The sequence below is a fragment of the Perca fluviatilis genome, chromosome 21, assembly GCF_010015445.1.
Source record: "Perca fluviatilis chromosome 21, GENO_Pfluv_1.0, whole genome shotgun sequence".
In the NCBI taxonomy this organism is placed as follows: Eukaryota; Metazoa; Chordata; class Actinopteri; order Perciformes; family Percidae; genus Perca; species Perca fluviatilis.
The window spans coordinates 1,066,698-1,094,197 of NC_053132.1; the positions used below are offsets into that span (position 1 = coordinate 1,066,698).

The 27,500-nt window shown below is 41.9% G+C and overlaps 2 protein-coding genes, 1 long non-coding RNA gene and 1 pseudogene across 4 annotated transcripts in view; 3 read left to right on the forward strand and 1 right to left on the reverse strand.

The window, feature by feature from the left end:
• LOC120550963 (multiple inositol polyphosphate phosphatase 1-like) overlaps positions 1 to 258 on the reverse strand; it is an 8,094-nt gene extending 7,836 nt beyond the window's left edge. Inside the window, exons 1-2 of the mRNA XM_039787977.1 lie at positions 252 to 258; positions 1 to 52 (exon numbers count right to left, since the gene is read on the reverse strand). The exon at positions 1 to 52 is cut by the window's left edge and continues 161 nt beyond it. Of these exons, the coding sequence (XP_039643911.1) occupies positions 1 to 52; positions 252 to 258 (59 nt within the window). The remainder of the gene's footprint in view (positions 53 to 251) is intronic.
• Positions 1 to 22,463, forward strand: part of LOC120551414 (microfibril-associated glycoprotein 4-like) — a 45,467-nt gene extending 23,004 nt beyond the window's left edge. The window contains exons 1-6 of one of the 2 annotated variants that reach the window (XM_039788844.1): positions 17,528 to 17,735; positions 17,914 to 18,069; positions 18,837 to 18,872; positions 19,010 to 19,106; positions 19,176 to 19,343; positions 21,604 to 22,463. In XM_039788844.1, coding sequence (XP_039644778.1) covers positions 17,730 to 17,735; positions 17,914 to 18,069; positions 18,837 to 18,872; positions 19,010 to 19,106; positions 19,176 to 19,343; positions 21,604 to 21,860 — 720 coding nt within the window. In that variant the 5' untranslated portion in view covers positions 17,528 to 17,729 and the 3' untranslated portion in view covers positions 21,861 to 22,463. Of the gene's footprint in view, positions 1 to 17,527; positions 17,736 to 17,913; positions 18,070 to 18,836; positions 18,873 to 19,009; positions 19,107 to 19,175; positions 19,344 to 21,603 lie in introns of those variants that run through there. The other variant, XM_039788845.1, reaches the window with a different exon arrangement.
• On the forward strand, positions 4,883 to 16,737 carry LOC120551440. Its single transcript, XR_005637877.1, has 4 exons — positions 4,883 to 5,014; positions 11,269 to 11,365; positions 11,491 to 11,800; positions 16,521 to 16,737. It is a non-coding gene; the product is annotated as an uncharacterized LOC120551440 (long non-coding RNA).
• Positions 22,464 to 23,639: 1,176 nt separating the features above from the next.
• Positions 23,640 to 27,500, forward strand: part of LOC120551432 — a 10,633-nt pseudogene continuing 6,772 nt past the window's right edge.

Here is a 27,500-nt window from a genome sequence, read left to right on the forward strand (position 1 = left end):
GGCCGGGTAGCCAGCCGCCAGGAGTCATCCCTGCCCTTCATCACCAGCTGACCTGGGACCAGGGACACAGACAGAGAGTTAGGCACTTTATTCACGCTCAGATTTTATTAGATTAATAAAGGAACATGTGCAGTTTGCTGACCGGCCATGTCCTCGGTGTACAACATCTGTGTGTGTGTGAGTGTGTGTTTCTGTCTGTCTCTTTGTGTATGTCTATCTGTGTGTGTGCGTGTCTAGTGCAGTTGTCTCACCGTCCATGTCCTCCACATCAGTGTGGGTCTGTGTGTGTGTGAGTGTGTGTGTGTGAGTGTGTGTGTGTCTGTCTGTCTCTCTGTGTCTGTGCATGTCTATCTGTGTGTGTGTGTGTGTGTGTGTGTGTGTGTGTGTGTGTGTGTGTCACAACTTATTACGTAGCTTGGCAGAGACGGTCAAGGTGAAAGTGTAATGGAAACATACCAAGAATAGATTACAGTTGGAATAGGGAAGTACCCCGTAAACTGGTCCTGACTGAACTTATAGTCCTGGTCAACCCATTCATCCGCCTTGGCACAAGTGTTTCCAAGGATACATGGAGTTGCTTTTTCCTTTTAAAACACTTTTCAGATTGTCCTTACTTAATACTCTTCATGCATTGCAATCTAACTGTGATAAAATGTTACCTGGGCAGATTGGCAGAAGTACAACTTTGAAACTCAACGATATTCACTTAACTGGTTCATACATATTAAAATGTAAATTTCGCCATGCCACCAATTCTCCTCGTATGATATCCATCATCGAACAGGGCAACACGCCAGCTGCAGAGGTCTTTCGTCAGCCATGCTCGGTCGACAGTAGCCCGCTAGTTGAGTTTAGTCAGCCAAAAGGTGACGGGTGACTATTAAAGTGGTAGTAGCCAGCTGTAGCTGTTTGCAGGTTCGTAAACATTTCCATGGTAAGTAAGCTCCACCAATCAGAGTCAGGAAACTGCTTTTACCTCTTTTGACGTGGTACGAAAAATTCTCCATTATAGTCATGGGTAAGTCGGAACCACTGTATGGCAACACTCTGGTACACCTTAATTTGGCTCCAGAGTCCATATAAATTAAAACTAATTTCAGTTCACTATTACACTCATGTCTGCTGCTGCTCTCCCACGACAATACAGCAAGGTAAACAAAGCATCTTGGCATTCAGGTGGGTGCTGCCTAAGCTGTGAACTCTACGTCGATACCTAACTTAATGGGTGGATTTAAGAAATGTTGATAATTTTTTCGCCAGTGTAAAGCACACGTAATCTCTCGTGGGTAGTATTGAATAAGGCAGGGTCTTACCCTTCTCAGCGAGCACGCAAGGGAATGCCGCTGTGGATCAGAGAAAAACGCTGCTCTGGTCTTATTGGCACTTCTTTAAACCAAACCTAGTAAGCTAACTAATCACGGGTGCTAGCCAGATCGAAATAATGCACCGCCCTCCTGGCGCAATAGCCCGTGGAAGTTGGAACTTTGTTTGGTGGAACGGTACGCTCAGCGTAGTTTTTAGTCTTCTTTGCAGCTACAGAAAAAACTAAGATTGACAGATTAGCTCTAGCTTTAGCTGTCTGGATTTACCTGCAGAGATCGTTGAGGAGCAGTCAACCATAGTTAACATCAGCAGGAGGTGATGAGGACGGACATCCGCCTAAAATGAGGGATAACCGCAGAATTTCTTGAAAAATAACACCGAAGCAATCCTGTAAGTGAACGCGTCGATATAGATTAGTGTTGCAACCTCTTACCGAGTTGTTAAGCACCGCGGTAACAGTCATCTGATAGTTTTTGCTAGCTGAACTAAGCTAGCAACAAACAAATCAAACAGTGCGTTAGCAGCTCTTTCGGAATCCAACACAGCATATACTGACTCAGTAGCTCCGGGTGCATCGCTTAGCAATACCTTTACCTTATCAACTGAAATAACTCTACTCAAACTCCTCCAGTCAAACGAGACATACGCATTTACTATCATCACTGTATCTAGATCTACGCACGTTGGCTTCACTTGCTCTCAATCCAATCACCGGTAAGTGTTCTTCGGATTGATTGTGCCGTGCATCGGGCCTTCTTTAACTCCATCAGTGACTCCCCACAGTAGTCTGAGCGGCATTTGACGGAGTGGCAAGCATACCAATGCTCTATACTCCCCTGTAGAAATACATCCATCCTCCACCACCCTTTACAAAGCAATAGACGTAAATACCTACCAGTAAAATGAATTAAACAACTCTGTGTGTACACGACATTGAAAAATATAAGGCTTAATAATTTTACCACCTTAGTGTTGCAGTGCTGACCTTCCTATTGGGTTGGTGTGCCAACAGGTTAGGTAGGAGGGTATGGATTCCCTAGCAAAAAAGCACTGGATGATCAAGAGAAGATTGAGAGCAGCTAGGAGAGACTCTGACAGGAGCTGAGTTCTCCAGCAAGAAAGACGCTGCCTTGAATGACAATTGTGTAAACCTGATTGTAAGCGACACCCAGAAGCTCCTTAAACGGAAGCCCAGGAAGTGGGGAGGGGTTTGGCGAGAGCGAACGAGGCCTCTGCATGTGCTTGACAAGGCTGTGCAGATAATAAAGAGCTTTCATGAGGCAAGCATGCTGCTGCGCCCAGTTTGTCGCATTACAAGCAATCCCAAACACAACAGCACGAATGATCCTTTTCCATCCAGCTGTGGTAATGTTATTGTTTACGTCGGTAACTTCTATAAAGAGAACTCCCAATGGGGCAACCAAACAATAAGCTGAAAGCTGAGACAGAGGGGTCGCTGCGTAGGAGAACTCTCAAAAAGACTGCTGAAGCTGCCTGGCCACAAAACCAGTGAGCGCGAGTATTTTCAGCAGTTTGAGCAACTTATGAAAACACATGAGCAGAAAGTACCAAAATGCCAAAATCCAAAACAAGCTTGGTCACCGTGTCTCTAAGTTACAGATACATGTACACAAAACTCCCTTTAGCCTGCCTGCATGGAGCCTTCACGGCGAGAGCAGTAAAGCTTCACCGCGGTGCGGTAAGATGACTTAGTATTAAGAGAGACAGGCAGTTGACCGTGAAGGCATGTAGAGAGACAGCAGTAGACGTAGTATGTAGAGAGAAGCAGCAGTAGAGAGTAGTATGTAGAGACAACAGTAGAGAGTAGGTATGTAGAGACAAGCTGTGAGAGGAAAAGTAGTATGTAGAGAGACAGCAGTAGAGAGTAGTATGTAGAGAGACAAAACAGTAGAGAGTAGTATGTAAGAGACAGCAGAGAGTAGTATGTAGACAGAGACAGCAGTAGAGAGTGTTGCGTGTAGAGACAGCAGTGAGAGTAGTATGTAGAGAGACAACAGTAGAGTGGTATGTAGAGAGAACAGCAGTAGAGAGTAGTATGTAGAGAGACAGCAGTAGAGAGTAGTATGTAAGGAGAGACAGCAGTAGACCGTAGTATGTAGAGAGACAACAGTAGAGAGTAGTATGTAGAAAGACAACAGTAGACCGTAGTATGTAGAGAGACAACAGTAGACGTAGTATGTAGAGAGACAACAGTAGAGATAGTATGTAGAGAGACAACAGTAGAGAGTAGTATGTAGAGAGACAACAGTGAGAGAGTAGTATGTAGAGAGACAACAGTAGGACGTATGGTATGTAGAGACAACAGGAGAGTAGTATGTAGAGACAGCAGTAGACCGTAGTATTTAAGAGACAACAGTAGGTGAGTATGTAGAGAGACAACAGGAGAGTGAGTATGTAGAGACAGCAGTAGAGAGTAGTATTTAGAGAGACAACAGTAGAGCGTAGTATGTAGAGACACAATAGTAGACCGTAGTATTTAGAGAGACAACAGTAGAGAGTGAGTATGTAGAGACAACAGTAGGCCGTAGTATTTAGAGAGACAACAGTAGAGAGTAGTATGTAAGAGACAGCAGTAGAGTGAGTATGTAGAGAACCAGTAGAGAGTAGTATGTACAGAGACAACAGTAGAGAGTGAGTATGTAGAGAGACAGCAGTGAGAGTGAGTATGTAAGAGAGACAGCAGTAGAGAGTAGTATGTACAGAGACAACAGTAGAGAGTAGTATGTAGAGAGACAGCAGTAGAGAGTAGTATGTAGAGAGACAACAGTAGAGAGTAGTATGTAGAGAGACAGCAGTAGAGAGTAGTATGTACAGAGACAACATTAGAGAGTAGTATTTAGAGAGACAACAGTAGACCGTAGTATTTAGAGAGACAGCAGTAGAGAGTAGTATGTAGAGAGACAGCAGTAGAGAGTAGTATTTAGAGAGACAACAGTAGACCGTAGTATTTAGAGAGACAACAGTAGACCGTAGTATGTAGAGAGACAACAGTAGAGAGTAGTATGTAGAGAGACAGCAGTAGAGAGTAGTATTTAGAGACAACAGTAGAGAGTAGTATGTAGAGAGACAACAGTAGAGAGTAGTATGAAGAGAGACAGCAGTAGAGAGTAGTATGTAGAGAGACAGCAGTAGAGTGTAGTATGTAGAGAGACAACAGTAGAGAGTAGTATGTACAGAGACAACAGTAGAAAGTAGTATGAAGAGAGACAACAGTAGAAAGTAGTATGAAGAGAGACAACAGTAGAGAGTAGTATGTAGAGAGACAACAGTAGACCGTAGGATTTAGAGAGACAACAGGAGAGAGTAGTATGTAGTGCTTATTCTGTTTAAAAGACAGCTGTTCATAAACTGGAAAATTACCAACATTATTATTAAATTTAGGAGATTTCTGCAAAGAGGAGTACAGGCCCAAGGGGAAGAATAGAGAAGGGGAACCGCCCTGTCCTCCCACTAACCTGATGTCTTCATCATGTCTTCATCAGGTTAGTGGGAGGACAGGGCGGTTCCCCTTCTCTATTCTGTGTCTATTCAGACTGCTTCTGTCCTGTCGGGCTCAGAGATCAGGGGCTTCCTCCGAGACTCAACAACCTGCAGACTGTCCTCAGAGACCGCCATCACATCCAGCAACCATCCAGCCAGCCGACCAATAACAGCAGGCAGACGCTTCTGGGTCAGTATCCAGTTCTCCGAGCCTCTCGCCAGGTCTGAACTCTCTGCTTGCTTTCTGTAAAAAACAAACATTTCACAGATTTCACAAAAATAGAGATTAGACTGTAAATCTACCTCAAAGAATGTGAAAAACCTGTAAATGTGAATAACCATTAAACATTTAAATTTTTTTTTAAAGAAAATTAATTGTTTTGCACTCTCTGCTTGCTTTAACTAACAAAGTTAATAACTTTCCTGCAAAAAAACTGGAAAAAACATTATAAACAGTACAGTTTTACAACCTATTTTAAACTAAGTTAATATTAAAAATAGATGTTGAATTCGAGTAAAAGAACATGACCTGTAAATGTGAATAACTAAAACTTCCATTTATGTCTCTCTCTCTCTCTTCCTCCATCTCTCTCTCTCCCTCATCTTTCTCTCTGTCCCTCCATCTCTCTCAAATTCAAATTCAAATTCAAAACTAAGTAAAAAGAGTAAACTGAGGGGAGATGAACTCCAGATATTAGGTGGTGTTGTGCTGCTTGTCTCTAAGGCTGTGACATCACTCACATATCTTGCTGCTTCTACAGCGCTCACACTATTTTCTCCAAGTAGATGTTGCATTTTTGTCTGGGTGGTAAGTGTATCAAAATCTGGAGTTTACATTTAATTTTGGTAAAGAACTGAGTTGTGATGTCAGTATATGTGCTACATTGAAGCAGGAAGTGTTGCTCTGTCTCCACCTGTCTCTGTGGACAGAGCTGACCCAGCCTGTCTTCTGGAGGCAGCCAGGTCTGTCTGTGGCGGCCGGTTTCCACAGCCAGACTGTGTCCCCTCAGCCTGGACCTGCTCAGAGTCTTTCTGAGTCTGTGGTCCTGGTCCAAGACTGTGTCCCCTCAGCATGGACCTGCTCAGAGTCTTTCTGAGACTGTGGTCCTGGTCCCAGACTGTGTGCACTCAGCCTGGACCTGCTCAGAGTCTTTCTGAGTCTGTGGTCCTGGTCCCAGACTGTGTCCCCTCTGCCTGGACCTGCTCAGAGTCTTTCTGAGTCTGTGGTCACGTATGGTGCTCAAGTAGTCAGTTACTGTATATTCTCAGTTTAGGGCTAGGTAACAATCCATTTTGCTTTGACGTTTAGTAGTGTCTTTCCAATAGGTCATGTATTTCTGTTTTTGTCTGCAGATGATTTGGTTTGTCTGGATGGTTTCGGGGATGTCCTGAGGCTCTGGGGGCTGTGAGGTGAGGGAGCTGAGGGGGGTGTCCTGAGGCTCTGGGGGCTGTGAGGTGAGGGAGCTGAGGGACAGGGCTAGCTGACTGAGGGGACTTTTCTCTATGTTTCTCTCTTGGTATTGTAGTGCTTTGTAGTGGAAACAATGCCGTGTTTTTATCTTCCCCTAATAAAAAAGGAAGCTTTTTGTCCTTAGTGTAGGTAGTGAAGCCTGGTATATGTTTTTCAAATTTTTGGAAATATTTGGTTCTTAAGTCTTCATATTTGGGAGATGTACGTAGGAAATGTAATTCTGTTTCGATATCCTGGTGGTAGTATATACAGACTGGTTCCTCTCTTGGTCTCCACACTTTTAAATGTCGACCTCTTTCAATTTTCAGCTCATGGTCACTGATTCTGTATTTTGTTAAAATTTTTATTTTTTTGTTTTGAGATATTCGGCCAGTTGGATATCTCTGTTCAGGGATTGATAACAGAGGAGTTTGTGTTGTATTTTATTTTCATTTTGCCATTGTTCTGTATACTCTTCTTTTAATTTAGTTTCAAATCTTTTGATTGAAGACTGAGGATTGTGTCTGTGCCGGCTCTGAGGCTCAGTGTACCTGTCTCTCTCTCTACCTGTCTGTTTACTACTGACCGTGTTTAGCTCAGTGTACCTCCGAGCCAGCTGGTCCAGGGGGCTTTGTATGCAATGGAATTTTTATCAGCTTGATTTAAATGCTGCCAAAATGTAATTGACCTTTTTTGCTCTGCATGCATTGTTTGGGGTGTTTGGGCGAACTTTTACAATCATTTTACAGAATTCCAATTGTAATTTTTCAGTGGGACTTTTATCCCAGTTTTTAAATTCTGGTTTCAAAATTGGGCCCCAAACTTTGCTTCCATAAAGCATTATTGGTGTTATCAGAAAATTGTAGATTTTAGCCAAATTCTTGCGAGGATATTTGTTTTTCCAAATTTGCATTTGATTGCATACAAAGCTCTCAGAGCTTTATTACATAGTGAATTTATGGCCAGGTTGAAACTCCCTGATGCACTAATGTCAACCACTAAGTAATTATATGAACCCTTTAGTTCTAGTCTGGTGTTGCCCAGAGTGAAGTTGTAACTCTGTCTATTTCCCCGAGATCTGGCTCTCCTCTGAAATACCATAACACTGGTCTCTTTCAGATTGACTGTCAGTGCCCATTTCTGACAGTACTGCTCTAGGTCGGACAGGCTCTGTTGTAAACCCTCTTCTGTGGGGGACAACAGAACCAGATCATCGGCATAGAGCAGGAACTTGATGTTGGTATCATGAAGTGTGAGACCTGGGACTGCAGATTGTTCCAACATCGCTGCTGGTTCATTGTTGTAAATGTGCAGTAACAGTCTTAGACTCAAACTGCATCCCTGTCTCACTCCACGCCCTTGTTTAAAGAATTCTGTTCTTTTGGAGCCAATTTTTACTGCACATTTATTTTCTGTGTACAGTGATTTTATAGTGTCATAGACTTTACCCCCTATACCGCTTTCAATAAGTTTATAAAAAAAGTCCATTGTGCCATATTGAGCCAAATGCTTTTTTAAAGTCTATAAAACATGCAAATATTTTCTAATTTTGGTGTAGTTTTTAATAAGGGTGTGCAGAGTGTTAATGTGGTCTGACGTATGATATTTCGGTAAAAAGCCAATTTGATTTTTACTTAGGACATTGTGCTTAAGGACAGTATTCTGGCATTAATAATACTGCAGAAAGCCTTCCCCAGACTACTGTTCACACAAATGCCTCTGTAATTGTTAGGGTCCAATCTGTCGCCCTTTTTGAATATAGGGGTGATGAGTCCATGGTTCCAGATCTCAGGAAAATAACCAAACTCCAGAACCAGGTTGAACAGCTTGTGGAGGGTTGCCTGCAGTGTAGGGCTACTGTGCTTTAGCATCTCAGGGCAGATGCTGTCCTCTCCATAAGTCTGTCCAGCCTTCAGAGCCTTCACTTGGCTCTGTATTTCTATTAGTGTTATTTCTGTATCTAGGGTGTTTTCATCTCTGTCTCTCTCTCTCTCCCTCCATCTTTCTCTCTTTGTCTCTCTATCTCTCCCTCAATCTCTCTCTCCCTTCATCTCTCTCTCTGTCTCTCTCTCCCCCTTCCTCCATTTGTCTCTCTCTCCTTCCATCTCTCTCTCCCTCCATATCTCTCTCTCTCTCTCTCTCAAGAAAACAATGCGTATATTTACCACACACACAGACCCACAAACATAAAAAAGGTATTTATTAAGGCCTTAGGCCACCCTACACGTTATTGTAGAACCACTTTAATATGCATCTTCCTTGTATAAAGTATTTGAAGTAGGGGGTCGCTGCTCCATTTCTGTTTAGTAACTTATTACAGTTTCTCGATTGCTAAGACACATTTCTTGAAAGCTGCTCTCCTTTTCTCCAAACTGTGAACACAAAACCCAATTTTCAAGCTACATTCACGAAACCTCAGACTCTTCTTGCAAAACCAAACTTTAACCTCAAAACAGTTCAATCTGTGCTCAAAACTGAACTATGTTGTCAAATCGTGCCCCGAGTCAATCAAAATTAAAAACACTATTGAACAGTCACCAAACACTACGTAGAAAAATTGAAAACAATGCTCAGGACATGAAGCTGGAGAAATAAATGTTTATTGTTCACTTTAGGCTAAATAAGTGCATTACTCAGCCACAGCATCATGTCTCCGTACTGGGTCAGGCCACAACAACATAGATGGGATGCTCATCCTGCGGCCCTAACAGAGCATCTTGCATGGGATTGAGGAAAATGAGGAGCTGGTGAGTGTTGTCGGGCCCCAGGTTGGCATGATGGTGGATAACCCCATGATTGCTGATGGCAGCACATAATGTGACATTGCCACCAAGCTGCCCAGGAACACCAACAATGGCCCGATGGCCAATCACATTACGGCCTCTCCTTCTCCTCTTGGTGAGATTAAACCCAGCTTCATCCATGTAGATGTATTCATGGGGTCTTTCCATTGCATCCAGTTGAAAAACCCTCTGTAGAAATAGATCTAGTTTTGTAAGTGATACGGAAAAAGTGATTTAGGCCACTAAAGTAAATCGCTACTTAGAGTAATCAACATTGAATGTGTCTGGATATATGCCAACCTGTACATACTGGAATCTTTGCTCTTTGACTCTGTCTGAGCTGCGATCAAAGGGCACTCTGTATAGCTGTTTAATGCGCAGTCTCTTGCGCTTGAGGACACGATCAACAGTAGAGAGGCTGACACTGTTGATACCCTCAAAATTTACATGGTCCTCAATGATCTTCTGCTGAATTTCACTCAGTTTAATGGCATTGTTCTCACGGACCATTTCAACAATAAGGGTCTCTTGGTGTGGGGAGAACATACCTGTCCTCCCACCATCATGTGGTTGTTTTTCAATTCTACAAAAAGAGAACAAATATAACAAATATACATGGAATACTAGGCCTAAAAAAAGTTAGACCAACCCTCCATTACAATACTACATTACACTGGTACAGTGATGTACTGAAAAATATATTTACTTACAGTATACTGTGGTACAGTATATAGTATGTCATACAGTAATTGCTGTCAACATTTACATACTGTACTAGAATGTCAAAAAAAGGTAATTACCGGTTCTCTTCTCTAAATCTTCGGATTATGGTGGACACAGTTAATCTACTGATGTTTGGTTGTACCCTTTGTCCAGCCCCCCTCATGCTCATACCATGGACAAGAACATGGTCAATCACAGTAGCTCTGATTTCATCAGATATTACTGTTCTTTGTCTTCGTTGACCACCTCGACCTCCTCTCACACAAACTCTTCCTCTCAGATTTCTATCCATTCCCAGAGGAAAAGAAAACTAGAAAAGAGCTCTCAAAAATGTCTCATACATTTCTCCTAGACAACAATGAGGTATGTGTGAGACCAAAACGAGATTATGGCTTATTTCTCCTGTTTATCATGTTTTTCTCCTGAGAAAAAGCATCACAAAATCTCAAATTAGTCTCATTTTGAGTTTCAAAATAGATCTCATCAAGCTCTGAAATAAGTCTCAGATTTTCTCAAGTTGTGTGGCTCTTTTTGATCTCAGGCAGAGATATCAGAAAGCTCGCTTTATAAACTCAATCTATTCACATCCTAGTCTCATTCGTGCATCTCATGCTGCACTCACCCAGAGGAACAGAAAACTAGAAAAGAGCTCTCAAAAATGTCCCCAAAAGGTCAAACCGGGACGTCTTGTCACCCTGCACATACCGGTACTAAGGTTAACTAACGTTAGCCTTAAACCTAGCTAGACTACGTGGCTATGAACATGAGAATGTTAACATTAGCTAACTAATAAGTAGCTATGAACCTCTTAAAAAACCATGGGGAAACCCGCGACCTCAGCCAAAGACACATAGCTAACGTTACAAAGGTTAGCTAACGTTAGCATTAGACCACATGCCTATGCACTTGTAAATGTTAACGCTAGCTAACTATTTGGAAGCCGCGGGGAAGCCTGCAACCTTGTCCGAATTAGCTAGATAACACAATCAGATTATAAGACAGCTCCTAGCTAAACCTAACTAGACTATACAGGTTGTCGTGGGGATAAATTGTGTTCCAAAGTTCTACTTTGGTAGGGAGAAAATGACATTGTCATTATTAAATAGGTGAATATGGGTAAGTTACATGAGGGTTGCCCCTTTGCAGACTTTGTATGTTAATAAAATGCAGTATTAGATAAAAGCTAACCCAAGTAAATGCTCTCTTTTCCCCATGAAGTTAAAAATGCAGATCTAACTGTAAAATCAATTGTCAAACGTATTGATATCAAGTCACAGCATGAATTTTTCTTAGTTGTTCCTTAAGTGCTTGGTGTCTTAATTTCGTATTTTTCAAGTATATTTTAACATGTTTATCAATTCTTGAGTGTTGTAAAATGGTTAAATTTAGCACTGTGTCACAAAGGGTGTCAGTGCAAACATTCTGAGACAGGAGTAACCTAGAACTGCATTTACATTTTTATTTACATTACTTTTGTGTATTTCACAGAACGGATTGCCAAGGGGAAAATTGTAAAAAAAAAACCCCGAAGAAGATGAGATGAAGTATGAACCAGACCCCGGCTCATCCAAAGATGACCAGGATGGTAATTGAATCATTATCATATTACTGCACATCTTTTTAATGTAATATTTTTTTAAATAAATATTTAATTTTAATTTATTTTGGATGATATTATGATAATAATCTAACAATATACTTCGTTTCTAGGATTAGGGCCATAATGGACTGACTACCACGCTGGCCACACTACCTGTTTCCAGGAAGTTGAGGACCCAAAAGCAGAGAGCAGGCAGGCAGGCAACATTTGAAGTGGAAGATTTATTAGTCCATAAAACAAAGTACAAATAAACAAAAGGGAGTCCTGAAAGCGGCAGGCAAAAAAACTAATCCAGAGAGTAGAAAAAACCAAAACAGGAAATCCAAAAAACAAGAGCAGAATAAAAAACAGAATCTAGAGAACAAAGGAAATCCAAGGAGCAAAGAACCGGACACAAACTGACTCTGGGAGACACGACAGGTATGAGCAAACACACAAGACCCCAAACTGGCGACAAGACACACACAAAATGATCTGACACTGGACAAGGGGAACACTAAGACTAAATACAGAGGGTAATGGGATAACACAAGACAGGTGACACAAGGGCTGGGAAACAGGTGAATCACATTAGGCAGGGCAGAGCAATCAAAAAAGGAGGGAAAACACAAGACAGGAAGTAAAATAGACAAGACAAGACAGAAAACCAGAGACTTCAAAATAAAACAGGAAACAGAGCAAAAGACAACACAGAAAACAGACTACCAAAATAAGACAAAACACCAAAACCACAACACTGAAAGCCTAAATTAATTATAAATACAAGTTAAAAAGCTACTTGATTTGCAGAATAGTAAATCCTTTGAACCTAGTTATTATTTTGAAATCATTGGACTTTTTCATGTTTTGTTTTACAACATCCACACGCACTAGTTGCCGATTAATTTAATAATTGAATAGCCACCATTTGCTTGGTGTCCTTTGTGGTGCAGGGAATTACATCCCCCAAATATCCATTCAAAAAGAGAAAATTCCCACACACACCTTTCACCTCTAAATAGTTTGTCAATGTTTCAGTCATGGGTACTTTCTGAGGCTGAACGATTAATGGCATTTGCAATAATAAATAAAGAATATGTTAAAACGCGACTTCCTAATTGCAAAGACTGTGATTTGGTCACTTGACTTGTGTGGGACTATTTTGGTTTCAAAAAAGATGATGATGCGCAGCTTCAGGTATTGTTCAAAACCTGTCTTGCTAACGTTGCTACCTCACAGGGTAACACTATGAACAGACCCGTCGCCAGACATCAGTCTTAAGGGGGGCATATGAAATGCATGGGAGGGCACACTTATTATTAGCCTACAGTACGTATACTTATAATAATCATATCTATTCGCGCAGCACGTAATCATCACGTTAAACATAACCAACAGCAATATGACCAGATAGCCTATAGCCTACACCACATTACATAGAAGCAATTTTATGAATATGCATAAAACACTTGACTATACAACATATTAAATGTAACACCAGTAGCATCTCTCAAACATTGCATTTTAAAGCAATCAACAGAGGGATATGCATTGCCATGAGACACGCACGCACACACACACACACACACACACACACACACACACACACACACACACACACACACACACACACACACACACACACACACACACACACACACACACACACACACGCACAGAGACTTTGAACCTACCGGTACTTTGAGTGGAGGCAGCGCTGTCCTCTCTCCAGTCCCTCCTGTCAGTACAGCGGGAGGCGGCGTTTCTCCGAGCAGAACCTCCTCATCAAAGTGTCCTTCCACTCGGACTTAAACTTGTGAGTGAGGTCCTTTTCAAAAGCAAGCTGAATCAGCTGGGCCTTGCGTTTGTGTAGCATACTGCGCCGATGCTCTGAGAAGACGCTTTTGAGCGTGGAAAATGAGTTTTCACACATTGCTGTGGAAGCTCCTAAAGTTAGGGCAAGGGTGTAGGCTGTGAGAACAGTTGGCATAGCCTGGAGTGCACAGTTGAATGTGCTGAGGATGTTGGCTATTGTCCATTTTCCATCTTCGGGGGAAACCGGGGTGTCAGTCATTTTCTTCACCAGGAACTCACGAGCCACAGTATATTCAGATTCAACCACATCAGTTCCAGCTAATACCAGGAGAGGGGTTACCTTTGATGGGTCCAGGAAATTATCCTCGGCCTCTGGGTTCAAAGCAGCCAGTGCGCCAATGAGCTCGCTACTGCGCTCTCCAAAACACGCATTCATCTCTCCTTGCACAGCATCGATAACACTGTAAAACAATCTCTGGAACTCAGTCTTTTCGTCTATGTCACTTTGTGGCTGACCAACTGTTTCTTCAACAATCTGCGCGGGAGGTTCTTGTTAATTGTGCGTCTTCTCTTGCTTGGACCAGGGTCGGTTCACCAGCACAGCCTCCGGTGGCCGATGCTGGAGGAGCGCAGAGATCCCACAGTGCAGAAAACTCGTTTTCTGTGCGCAGTGTCTTCACGCAGTCAGAGCGCTGTTCACAAGTGTCACCGCGGGAACAAGTCCATATCTTCGGCTTGTAGTAGTCTGTTAGGCGGCTCAAAAAGTGACAACAGTTTCATAAAGCACGGGCAATTAAAAAAACTGCGCCGCGTTAATGGCACGAAGCAGCCCGCGAGCCTCAACGCACCTCCGGCTCAAGGCCTCGTGGTGTTTTCCACCTCGGTCAGTAATGTGGATATGTCGTGAAAACTCTTCACCACAACTTTGACCGTTGCCAAGTGGCCAGTCCATCTCTGGTCCAAGAGACGTTTCAGGGTATGCCCTTTGTACAGAATAGCCACGGTTGGCTTCCTGATGAAGTTGTACAGCATGTTGCATACACCAAAAAAACCTCGACAGCTGCTTCGCTGGACATGGCATGAATCACAACCAGATGAAGTTGGTGGTTAAAGCAGTGAATATATGGTATGTTACGATCCAGCTTGTTTTGGAGCAATTTCTGCACACCACCATGCCTGCCAGACATGAGTGATGCGCCATCATAAACCTGACTCAGGATTTTGTCCGTGCGGAGTCCGGCGCTGGTGAGCTCATCAATGATGACACCTGTCAGAGCCTCTGCATCACCTTTCTCAGATGTGGCCATTACCAAGAGGCGCCACACACACCATAGTTTTCGTCAACAAAACGCACAACTACAGATATATTTTCTTGGCCTAAAAGGATCCCGTGCGCCATCCACTTTAATTGAATACCAGCTATCGCCAACTTGTCTCACTATCTCTTCTGTCACGAGTTTGCTCATCATTTCGATAATCTCGTTTTGTATCTGTGGGCTGGTATAGCGTGCATTCTGTGGGATTGTTTTTGTAATCCTTGTCAGTTCGGGATCTTTGCGCATGGTGTACTCAAAGAGAGACAAAAACAGCCCCATGGAGCTATTCTCATCTAGCACACTGGCAAAACCAGAATTATCTCCACGTAACGGCAACTGATTCACCACTAAAAACTCCAGCATATCAATTACGGCTGACATGTAGTATCTGTTGCGAGCCAGTTGCTCTGAATTTAAGAGAGTTGAAATCTCTTTTCTCGTCTATCGCTTTTTTTTTTGAATCTCTCCATATTGCTTCACATGCTAAATGTTCTTTTGAAGCTGCATGCTTATTTAAGCCCTTGCCTGTTTCGATTGCATGTTTCCAATCATTGAATCCCTTAATGGAGAAGGTCGCGTCCGATGATGCAGATTTGAATTTCCTGCAGGCATAACAAAATGCGGAGTCCTTTTCCACCGAGTACTCAAGCCAGTCCCTGTTCAAATACCAGCCAGAGGAAAATGATCGCTTTCTTGAACCAAACATTTTAACTGGATATTTTCTCAACACAACCTGTTTGGGTTTGTCTGTGCCGAGGTCACTCACACCCACTGATTCAACAGGCAGTTGTTGTGGCCCAAATGCAGCCCCAGTCGCGGTTGCACTTGACCTGCCAGGCCCAGGGTCGGGCTCCACGGAGCTAGCATCTGGCTCAGACTGTCGTCCAGGGTCTCCTTCTCCAACATCAGGCGTCAGTGTCGTTTCAATTGTGGCAGAGGAGACTGTTGGTGGGCTTTTCAACCACTTACGGATATCCATCTTCCTATATTATCTATGATCTGAAGCGAGTAAGCGAAAACTCATCCAGTTTTTAAAAATGCGCGGTAACTGTTGAGCGGCTACACTGACGTAGGCAACGTCACGTACGTAGCCTAACGTTCTTTTTAGTAAGGCCGTGATAGGCTGTTGCAGTGTAGATTCCCATCAATCAAACAAAATCACACCATTGTTTCTTTATATATTAATGTTTTAATGATAAAGAATGCAACATTAATGCAACACAAAATTAGCAACTATGATAATATAAAATTACTGTATTTTTTAAGAGATCTGTGCCTCAAGTGGGGGGGCACAAGCATTTTTGGGGGCGGGCCCGGTCCCCTATGGCCCGCCCATAGCGACGGGTGTGACTATGAACCTGTATCAGCACTTAAAAGAAACCCAAATCCATCTATGACAGCTGTGTGGCTAAAATGCCGAACACCAGACATCACTCGCCGAAATGTTTGAAAGCGTATGAATGTACTTTAAAATTGGAACGACGACATTACAGTAACAGTAACGTAGTTTATTGCCAAAGACATGATGCTCCTTAGTACGGTCACCAAGCCTGGGTTCACAGCTACACAGAGCGTCTGTTTAGCAGCGGATAGATGGATAGACTTGATGTGAGTATGAAGTACACTGACCGGAGCTGGATCGGAGCCGGAGTTGCTAATGGTGAGAAATCAGGATCACTATGGCTGGTAGTGCTATACTCACTGCACTTTAGTCTGCGTTGTGTGTTGCTGTTACATTTAACTTTGAGTTACCTAAACATTTTCAAAGAGGTACAGGCAGCTATGTTTTCCTTTTTATTTTCTGCATTTTGTTTTGGTACTGACTGGAGATCAGTTATATAATCAGTTGTGTGTGTGTGTGTGTGTGTGTGTGTGTGTGTGTGTGTGTGTGTGTGTGTGTGTGTGTGTTTGTGTGTGTGTCAAAAACTGGACATTGACTATTTCCCTGGTAACAACTTAGTCAGGATTTTCCACACCATGGTTACAGTATGCAAGGGGAATTTAATTAGTGCTTTATTTTATTCTTGCAGCCTACATCATGCGCTGTGGAACTCTAGATGGATGGACACCTGTGGAGAAGGCCAAGGTCAAAAAAGCCTTGATTACCAAATCCTGCATGAGGACCGCAAAGACATGGACAATATACATTCTTGAAAGTGGCACACCAGAGAGGTGGACAGATGTTGAGTTCAGATTTTCAGAAGTTCTTGCTGCAAATGTTCAGCGTCAGTAAATGTAAACTGAAAGTGCTGTTTTTGAAAGTGTCTGACATTATGGAAAGGATCACTACAGAGATAGATCCTTCTTAACATTTAACAGAGGCTCCATTTGTTTAAAGTTTCCTTGATTTATTTAACTTTCTTAAATTTATTTATAGATATATAAATGTATGACTCATATATTGCTCAATATTAGTTCTGGTACTGCTTATTTTCTTTTCCAAAGAATAACAAAACGAGACTGAGCAAGTTATCTCCATCACGTCTCAACCATGACTCCTAAAAATATTGCTCTGTCTCACCTATTTCTCCTAGTGAATTTTAGGAGCAACATATAAGACATGGGTCGGACAAAAATGAGAACAAAATGAGCCATTAACAAGACTGAGCAAGTTATCTCCAGCACGTCTCAACTATGACTCCTGCTGATATTGCTCTGTCTCACCTTATTTCGCCTAGTGATTTTTAGGAGCAACATATAAGACATAGATCAGACAAAACTGAAATAAAAACAATGCTGAACTGATAATCACAGTTTCCTCTCCTGAGCTGTAGAATAGCAACCATTGAGCAATAAACATGTTCCTCTGGGTTGTAGGGCCTCACAAACCAGTGCTCTCTGAACTGGCTTATATGTTCCCTCACATCATTAGCCACAAGTGTGATCAATTTTGAGTTGTTGTGTTCAAGTGGTGACACCTGTGCTTTAATTGTGTTTGACTTTTGTCACCTGTGCTCACCATTATGCAGCACAGGTGCATCGCAATGAAAATGTGTTGGCAAGTGGTGTCTAAACAGGTGAAGAGTGCTTATGGTTTTGCCAAAAGAGTGATTGATTCAATCAGTGGGTTCAGGCAACTGAGCATTTGGTTCAGACAATAGGGTTTAGTGTTTTAGCAATTGAGAAAAACTGTAATCTTAACAGTATAAATAAGTGTGAGAGAGACACCAGAGACATCAGAGCACCGAGACAACCTGACATCAGGATCTTCATCAAATCACTTCTGCTGAAATCTGACCATGAAGGCAAGTTTACAACTATATATATATCTGATGGTTTGTAAACACATTTTAATCATTTGTGGCCCCAAATTTTGGACAGGGATAGCAAAAAGTGTTCAGCTTGCTTAACAGAGTATTCTAGCTGTGCATGAGAGCGATATCAACTGAATAAACTAAATTAAGAACATGTCTTCTGTTCCAGCTGGTTTCAGTCGTCCTCGTCCTGCTGGCCCCTCTGTTGACCAGCTGCCAGCAGCTCGTTCTGCCGGTGGACTGCAGTGACATTTATAATAATGACAACAGCCGACCCAGTGGAGTGTACACCATCTATCCCATCGGAGCCACGTCTGCTGTCCAGGTACACTTCATCCTCTCTGGGACGCAGGTTGACTTTCAGATTAGGGCATCCTAACGCTTATGATTTCACAATTTGATTCACAAGGTCTTGATTCAATGACATTTCTGATGTGATATCAGTTAAGTTAGGGGAATTTCAGTCACAACACCAGTTCATCTTTGATATAAAAGAGATTCTCAGAGAACTTTTTCTGTAAATTGTGAAAGCAAGAAGCAACCCTCAGCTATTTTTTTAAATAATGTAGCAGGTTAATGTTTACATTAAGAAATTACCCCGAAAAAAGTTAGTTTAAAGTACTTAAACCGAACAGGACTAACAACAGGGGCGGAAATAGGCTCTCAGCACAGTGGGGCAGAGCTTAATCAAGCTTAATCTGCTACAAAGTGATTTTAAAATTAAAACCGTTAAAAGAAATAGCTATAAATCCATGTTGTAATGTATCACTTGTTGAACCAAGTTAGCCTGTATCAAATAAAATAGAAAGCATAGCCACATTGTCAGAAATATTTGTATTAAAGAACAAAGAAAACCGCTTTCCAGTCAAGTTAAAATGTTTCAGTACCAAAAAAAAAAAAAGACAGCACACAGAACGCAACATTGTTGTTTTAAAAAAAAAAAATTTTTTTTAAAATACAAAAATATAGATAATGTTGTCTCCTATGTGGTAACTCTGGTTGGGCGGGTGAAGTAGTAGAACTGATTTAAGTACATTTGGATACAGTTTTAGTTAAAGGACCACATTAACTAATACCTGTGTTTGTGTGTAGGTGTACTGTGACATGGATTCAGAAGGACGGTGGACGGTGAGTATTTTAACTGAAGTCAACACTTCCTGTAGTTCCTTCACAATAAATCACATTCCAGTAAAAACCTTGTCTGGAAACATGAGCTGTCATATCTTGTGTGTTTATCTAGTTAACCCCCCATCCTGTCCCCCCAGGTGTTCCAGAGGAGGATGGACGGCACGGTGAACTTCTACAGGGGTTGGGATCAATACAAGACAGGCTTTGGTATCGCTGCTGGAGAGTACTGGCTCGGTGAGAAATGAAACCAAACTAACAGTCATGTCTTCATGAAACTGTTTCTAAATGTTTGTTTGTTTCCAGGTCTGGAGTCTCTCTACCACCTGACTCAGAAGAAAAGGTACGAGCTGCTGGTCGACATGGAGGACTTTGAAGGAAACAAAGCGTTCGCTCTTTACTCCTCATTCTCCATTAACACTGAGTGTGACGGATACAGACTGAATGTTTCTGGATTCACTGATGGAGGAGCAGGTGAGGTTTCCACATTAAGGATCAGAATTTCAGCCATTAATGTTGTGGAGTGTGACATTGGTTCGTGTTATAGATGACTCAATCTGTAGATTTATTGTTTTATAATTGTGTATATACCATTATGGCCATTAACCGCAGTGTTGGAAGGATACTTTCAAAACGTATGTATTCAGAATACATGCCCAGAAATGTAATTTGTAACGTATTCCGTTACATTGCTCAATCTGAGTAACTTATTCTGAATACTTGGATTGCTTTCACATGTAATTCCATTTTATTAGTGTAGGAATGCAGCCATCAAATGCTGCTTACTAAACAGGCCTATTCTGATGTGTTCTTTTGTTCCAACTGGCTGAATGTGTTAGGCCCAAGTCTCCCTGAATGTTCAATATATATTATAATTTGCTGTAGAGGAAAAAAGACTATAGGGGGTATGTTTATGCAAAAGATCTTTTTGCTTGGTTAAAAAGGGAAGAATTGACAAATTTTCCCTTTTCAGATTCTTTGTTTACTCAGCTGTTAAAAGTGGGAAAATAGCCAAACCTAAAATATTCTGTATGAAGTTCCTTCTTCCCATTTGTTTAGATATTTTCAAATAAGACATGTAGACAACTTGGAGCATGGTTCTTTGCAAGAACCTGAACCATCAAAAATTATTTTATAATTAACAATATGGAGAAAATTAAGTAACTTATCTCAAAGATTTATACTGTTTTTATTACAAGCTCAAGGGTAAATGCAGACTATTTAAGACAAAAGTGGGAACAAGACCTTCAGATTGAAATACAGCAAGAAGATTGGTCTTTTATTTGCAGGAAAGTACATAAATGCTCTTATAATTTAAGATAATGCATAGGGTTTATTATACCCCCAGAGAAATTAAATAAAATTTAAAAGTGAAATATCATTCCTTTGTTGGCGTTGTAAGAAATACAAAGGTACTTTTTTCATATGCTTTGGTCATGTGAACAACTTTCGTTATTTTGGAAATTTGTTATATTATCAATCTGAAGACTATGAAGAGAAGCAGGTGGCCGGGCTAGGCGGACGCTGCAACTCCTCCCTCCCTAACTATAAGCTTTATCAAAGAGGAGAGTTTTACGTTCATTCTTAAATGCGGTGACAGTTTCTGCCCCCTGAACCCAGATTGGGAGCTGGTTCAACAGGAGAGGAGCCTGGTAACTGAAGGCTCTGGCTCCCATTCTACTTTTAGAGACTCTAGGTACCACAAGTAACTCTGCATTTTGGGAGCACAGTGCTCTAGTGGGACAATAAGGTACTGGGAGTTCTTCTAGATATTGTAGGTTATCCAGGATTTGATATCGTCAATGCACGCTTTAAGTTTAGCTAACTGACTGATTTTGTCTGATTTGATTGACCAGTATAATTGGGTGTCATCCGCATAACTGAAAGTTAATTGAGTGTTTCCTAATAATATTACCAAGAGGAAGCATATATAAGTAGACTAGAATTGGTCCAAGCACTGAGCCTTGTGGAATGCCATGGCTAACTTTAGCGTACTTGGAGGATTTATCATTAACATGAACAAATTGAGATCGATCAGAGAAATGGGACTTAAACCAGCTTAGAGCGATTCCTTTAATGCCAACTAAGTGTTCCAGTCTCTGTAACAGGATTGTATGGCCAATAGTGTCAAATGCAGCACTAAGATCTAGTAAAACAAGTATGGAGATAAGTCCTTTGTCTTCAGCAGTTAGGTTGTTAGTAATTTTCACCAGTGCAGTCTGTGCTATGATGCTTTCTAAATCCTGATTGAAAGTCCTCAATTAAACTATTACTATGTAGAAAATTACATAACTGATTAGCAACTACCTTCGCAAGGATCTTGGAGAGAAAGGGAAGGTTAGATATAGGTCTATAGTTTTGCGAAGACCTCGCAGCTCTCTCTCACGCCCACTTGGCCATGGGCTCTCAGTCATACATAAACTCGTGAAACAGAAGTATCTTCATGTAATCCATTGATTTTAACAATATAACTGTATTCTAAATGCCAAATATTTAAATTGTAACTGAATACAATTACTCATTTGTATTCTGAATAGGTAACATTCCGTTCCTCCCCAACACTGATTAAACGTCACCACTCCAGTGTTGTTAGTTCAATAGTTGTATTATTTAGTAATACTTGCTGTAGGTAGAGAAGTAGACTGTCGTATTACTGGAGTAAATGCACTCCAAAAACATATCCTTGTTAGTTGTATCATAATAATCTGATTATACACTTGTTGTGTTTCTGTAGGAGACTCCCTGAAAGTTCACAATGGACAGAAGTTCTCCACCTTCGATAAAGAACAGGACTCTGATGTAGCAAGGCACTGTGCCAGAACATTCTTGGGGGCGTTCTGGTACAACGGATGTTTCTTAGCAAATCCAAACGGTGTTTATCGTTGGGGGTTTGACAGCACTCTCTTTGCTGTTGGGGTGGAGTGGGACACTTGGAAAGGTGATGACTACTCCCTGAAGGCCATCAGCATGAAGATCCGTCCTGTGCTGTAGTTCTCCAGGACCAACGTACAGCAGAATATCAGCTCATCTCTTCTGATTTCTTTCTCTCATTAAGCATTTAATTTCACAACCGGTTTTAAACTGATGTTTGTAAATCTTGTTACTAGGGTTGGGTACTGAAACGCTGTGCCAATAGGGCACTGGTTCCGACGTAAATGGTAGTAGCAAGACCAAATAACAACAAATTTCGGTGCCTGATTCTTTTATTTATTTATTTTTTTCCCAGAAGAAACGCTGTACAGGACGCTATGTCACCGTTAGCTAGTAGCTGGATTAAACCCAATGGTTAAAATGCTAACAGCTTACGTTAAGCGGTGTAAAGTGTGACTGTATTTCCCTGTAGAGGATCCCGACCCCGTGATGTAATAGTATGTCTGCCGCTGTCGGAAAAACAACACAGACGGTGCATTTACTTGAAACTCTCCTCGCCAGCCTCATGCTGCATTCAAAGTTATTGTAAATTACCCTTTTCTCATTTGGTGCTTGTTTTTAGTTGTTTAACAGCAATTGACTGCTGAAATAAGTCATTGTTATTACATTATTAATCAATCACATGGCCTCAGCAACAAGCTGTTCTTTAATGTTGCGAACTGTTTTGTGGTCGTTTTTTTTTTTTTTTTTTTTTGATATTATTTACATTATAAATATATTATATATATAAAGTATTTTGTTTCAGGCACCGTTTAGGAACCGGCACCATTTTAAAAGTATCGTTTTAGCACCAGTATCGGAAAAAACCCAAACGATACCCAACCCTACTTGTTACAGTCTGTGGTGGTTAGGTTTCAGGACAGCCAGTTGATGTTTGGTGGAGGTTTGAAACTCTATTGTGAATCTTTATCTGCTGTACGGTGACAATAAATAAGAAGCTGAGCATTAAGATGATCTGATGTCTTCTATGGGGGATACTTTTTATTCATAATTTAAAGTCAAAAGAGAATATGCAATGATATCAATTATAAATATAATTAAAAGTCAAAAAGCAAAGTTAAAATGATTTTGAAAAAGTAAAATTTTAAATAAAACCTTTTAAACTAAATTTAGTGTTAGTTTTTAATTTTAAATGTAATCTTTTTCATTGTCATTTTATATTTTCAAATTATTTTAACTTTGCTCTTTCAAATTATTTTCAGACACACTCACACACACACTAATGGTGCATTCATGCCACCAGGGAAAATCCCCGCCCGTGGTTAGGTTGTTTTTCCGACTGGCAGTGTTCATTAAATAACATATCACTTTAGCTGACCCTTTTATCCAAAGCGACTTACAATTTCTATATATGTCAGAGGTCCATCAGGTGGTGAAAACATGGAGGTACAATAACTACAGATCTGCTGCTGGTTTCTTATACGAGCAATATATATGTGTGTTTGTGTTATCTGCAGGACAACCAACGGGAAAAGACACGTATAAGCTGTTGGTTTATACATATAGGCCTATTTATGAATAATCTGAAACATATTAGTTTATACATATCCTATACAAATTCTTAAATATAACTGATAGTTTTAGTAAAATATTGTTAAAATTATTTAAAACTGTTGAAAAAATACAAAAAATGTTTTGAAATGGTGAATTGAAGCGTTTGGTTCTGAAACTTCTATTGTGAAAATAATGACCGGAAATGTTTTTTCTTTAGACTTTTATTTTGGATCAAATAACCGGAAGCTTTTATTTATTTAACGTTAACTTGACGTGAGTGTTTCTGGCCTTTGAAGCTAAATGAAGTCAAACTGATGCGTTATAACAATCTCATATACACTTAAAATACCACAACAACTATCTTTGTCTGTTCATTTTCGTATTTTGTAATTATAAGTTGTACTTTTATGATAACTCCGGGAATGTCTTTTGTGGAACAACAGAAAGCTTTAACGTCTTTAAAGAAAAACAAACTCCGGGAATGTTTTTTGTGGACCGACAGAAAGCTGTAACCGGCAGATGAACCCGGAACATCAACAAAGCAAACACAGACGGCGGAAGAGAAGTTGACTCGGTTCTGTTGGGCTCCGAGAGCTGCCGACATGTTCCCCGGTTTACCGAGCAGAACCAGCGTGCTGGTGGCGGCTCTCAGCCTGGTTGTGACCCGGCTGTCCTGCTCCTCTCTGTCGGCCGCGGACATCCCGCACATCGCCGCTTTCTTCGGGACCAAGACCCGGTACGAGGAGGTGAACCCGCAGCTGCTGCGGGACGTCTTCTCCGTTAACAGGTAACACACACACACACACACACACACACACACACACACACACACAGACACACACACACACACACACACAGACACCGCCACACACACACACACACACACACACACACACACACACACACACACACACACACACACACACACACACACAGACACAGCACACACACACACACACACACACACACACACACACACACACACACAGAGACACAGACACACCCCCCACACACACACACACACACACACACAGAGACACAGACACACACACACACACACACACACACACACACACACACAGAGACTCAGACACACACACAAAGAGACAGAGACTCAGACACACACACACACACACTTTACAGACACACACATTACAGACACCCACAGACACACACACACATATTACACACACACACACACACACAGATACACACATATTACACACACATTCCAGACACACATTACACAAACACACACACACAGACAGACAGACAGACAGACCAAGGTCCAACCGATCAATCAATGTATGGATGAAGACAAGGCTCCAGGTTTAGGTTATTACCAGACCCAGACAGCTTGGGCTGTGTTATCATTTTAGTTTATATTTAAAGAACAATAGTTATTATTTTAGGACTCCTCATATGTTGGTTATATTTCTGATCCACTGAATTTGGGTGTGGTATAATTGATAAAGGGAAGTTGGAAACAGGTGTGGAGGTTTTTTGTTGTTGTTGCAAGTCCTAGCTTTAATTTAACCCTCGTGTTGTCTTCCTGTCCACCGTGTACTTGTCGTCCTGAAAATCAACACTTTTTCTGACGTTTTTGTCTCTTTTATCAACACTTTAGTCTCTTTTTTTCAATGTTTTTGGCTCTTCTTTTTTTTTTACATTTAACGCCCCTTTTCACTACCATTTATTAACACCAACTTATTACCAGTTTTACATTTATTTTTGGAATCCATGGTCATGTCCAGTAACTCATTTATAGGAAATTATACCCAATTCTTGAGTTAAAAAAGCAGAAATTATGAATTATTTAGACTCCTATTAAAGGAAGGATAATTACAGAAGGGTAAATGTCAATGTTCAGTCTGGTTTTGAAATATACATTTTTTTTCAAATGCTAGTAGAGAGCCTATCTTTTGTTGTACTTGCAATGCACATTGTATGGGATCATCCAAATTTAACCTGTTGTCCTGGGCTTAAAGGTCAAAGGCTGCTGCTGCAGAAGAGGATTGGCCATTGAGTCAATGTGTAAGAATCCCAATCAGCTCTATTGGCCAGGTTAGCGTAAACAAACAAGGAATTTGACTCTGGTTAACCTTTGCTCTCAGAGTACAACACTCACTTACATATGAAGAATAAAACAGAGAAGACAGTAAGAAATATAAGTAATGTTAAGTATACAGTATAACAATACAATAGAATTTACAAAAAATACACAATTGAAGACAGGGAATAATGCAATATCAGTATAGTCTGAGATTTAAGATTTAAATATAAATATAGTGCAAGGCAGTTCAGTGCAATGGTAGTATTAATAACAATATAAGCTCTAATATAGTGTATTCATTTAGTATTTAATATTCACAGGTAACCTATAATATTACTGGTGAAATATTACATTCCCCCCTCTCTCTGTCTGCTGCGTTACATTCCCCCCTCTCTCTCTCTCTGTCTGCTGCGTTACATTCCCCCCTCTCTCTCTCTGTCTGCTGCGTTACATTCCCCCCTCTCTCATGTCTGTTACAAGCATTCCCCCCTCTCTCTCTCTCTGCTCGCAAGTCATTCCCCCTCTCTCTCTCTCTCTGCTGCCAAGCATCCCCCCCCTCTGTCCGTCTACATTCCCCCTCTCTCTCTCTCTATTGTCTCTGCTGACATTCCCCCCTCTCTCTCTCTGTCTGCTGCATAACATTCCCCCCTCTCTCCCTCTCTATGTCTGCTAGCAAGCATTCCCCCTCTCTCTCTGTCTGCTTTTCCCCCTCTCTCTCTCTCTCTGTCTGCCAACACCTCCCCCCTCTCTCTCTATGTCTGCTGCATACATCTCCTCTCTCTGTCTGCCACATTCCCCTCCCTGTCTCACACCCCCCTCTCTCTCTCTGTCTGCTGCGTTACATTCCCCCCTCTCTCTGTCTGTCAAGCACCCCCTCTCTCTCTGTCTGCTGGCAACATTCCTCCTCTCTCTCTCTGTCTGCTGTGTTACATTCCCCCTCTCTCTCTGCTGTGCGTTACATTCCCCCCTCTCTCTCTGTCTGCTGTGTTACATTCCCCCCTCTCTCTGTCTGCTGCAAGATCCCCCCTCCTGTCTGCCCATACATTCCCCCCCTCTCTCTGTCTGCTACAAACCCCCTCTCTCTGTCTGCATACATCCCCCTCCTGTCTGCTCACAAGACACTCCCCCCCCCCCCCCCCCCCCCCCCCTCTCTGTCTGCTGCTACATCCCCCTCCCTCTCTATGTCTGCTAAGCAGCATTCCCCCCTCTCTCTATGTCTGCGTTACATTCCCCCCTCTCTCTCTATGTCTGCTGCGTTACATTCCCCCCTCTCTCTCTCTGTCTGCTGCGTTACATTCCCCCCTCTCTCTGTCCCCTTTCATGTCTTCAGCTGTCCTGTCAAATAAAGACACACAGATGTTTTAAAATCAACCCCCCCCCTCAAAGTAGTCTCTATCCTCCATCTCCAACAGGTCAGTGTTGAAGCCCCCCCCCTCGGAGCGGTGCAGCCCGGTCCACCTTACCGCCGTCATCCGGCACGGCAGCCGCTACCCGACCGTCAAGAACATCCGGCGCATCCAGAGACTGAGCGAGCTGGTCCGGAGAGAGGCGGGGGGGGGCTCGGGGGGGGCGGCCGAGTGGCTGCAGGACATCCAGAGTCGCTGGGAGATGTGGTACACAGAGGACATGGACGGTGAGACAGCTGCACCAGACACACACACACACAGATAGACAGACAGACAGACAGACAGACAGACAGACAGAGAAAAAAATCAAAAAAAAAAAAAAAAAAAAAACAAAACAGATACCACAGACACACCACAAACACACACACACAATCTGCCACACCACACCCCCCCCCTCCTCTGTTTTTCACACACACACACAGATAGACATGCACAGACACAGAGAGACAGACAGACAGACAGACAGACACACACACACACACACACACACACATACAACACACACACACAGAATGAACATGCACAGACCACAGAAAAACACAGACAGACCCACACACACACACACACACACACACACACACACACACACACAGATAGCGTTGCCAGACGCAGAGGCAACAACACCCCTCCCCACCTTTTCACACACACAACACACAGACACACACTGATGTGGGACATGGACGGTTGGGGACAACGCTGTAGCTGAGACACACACAGATAGACATACACAAAGAGACAGACAGAAAC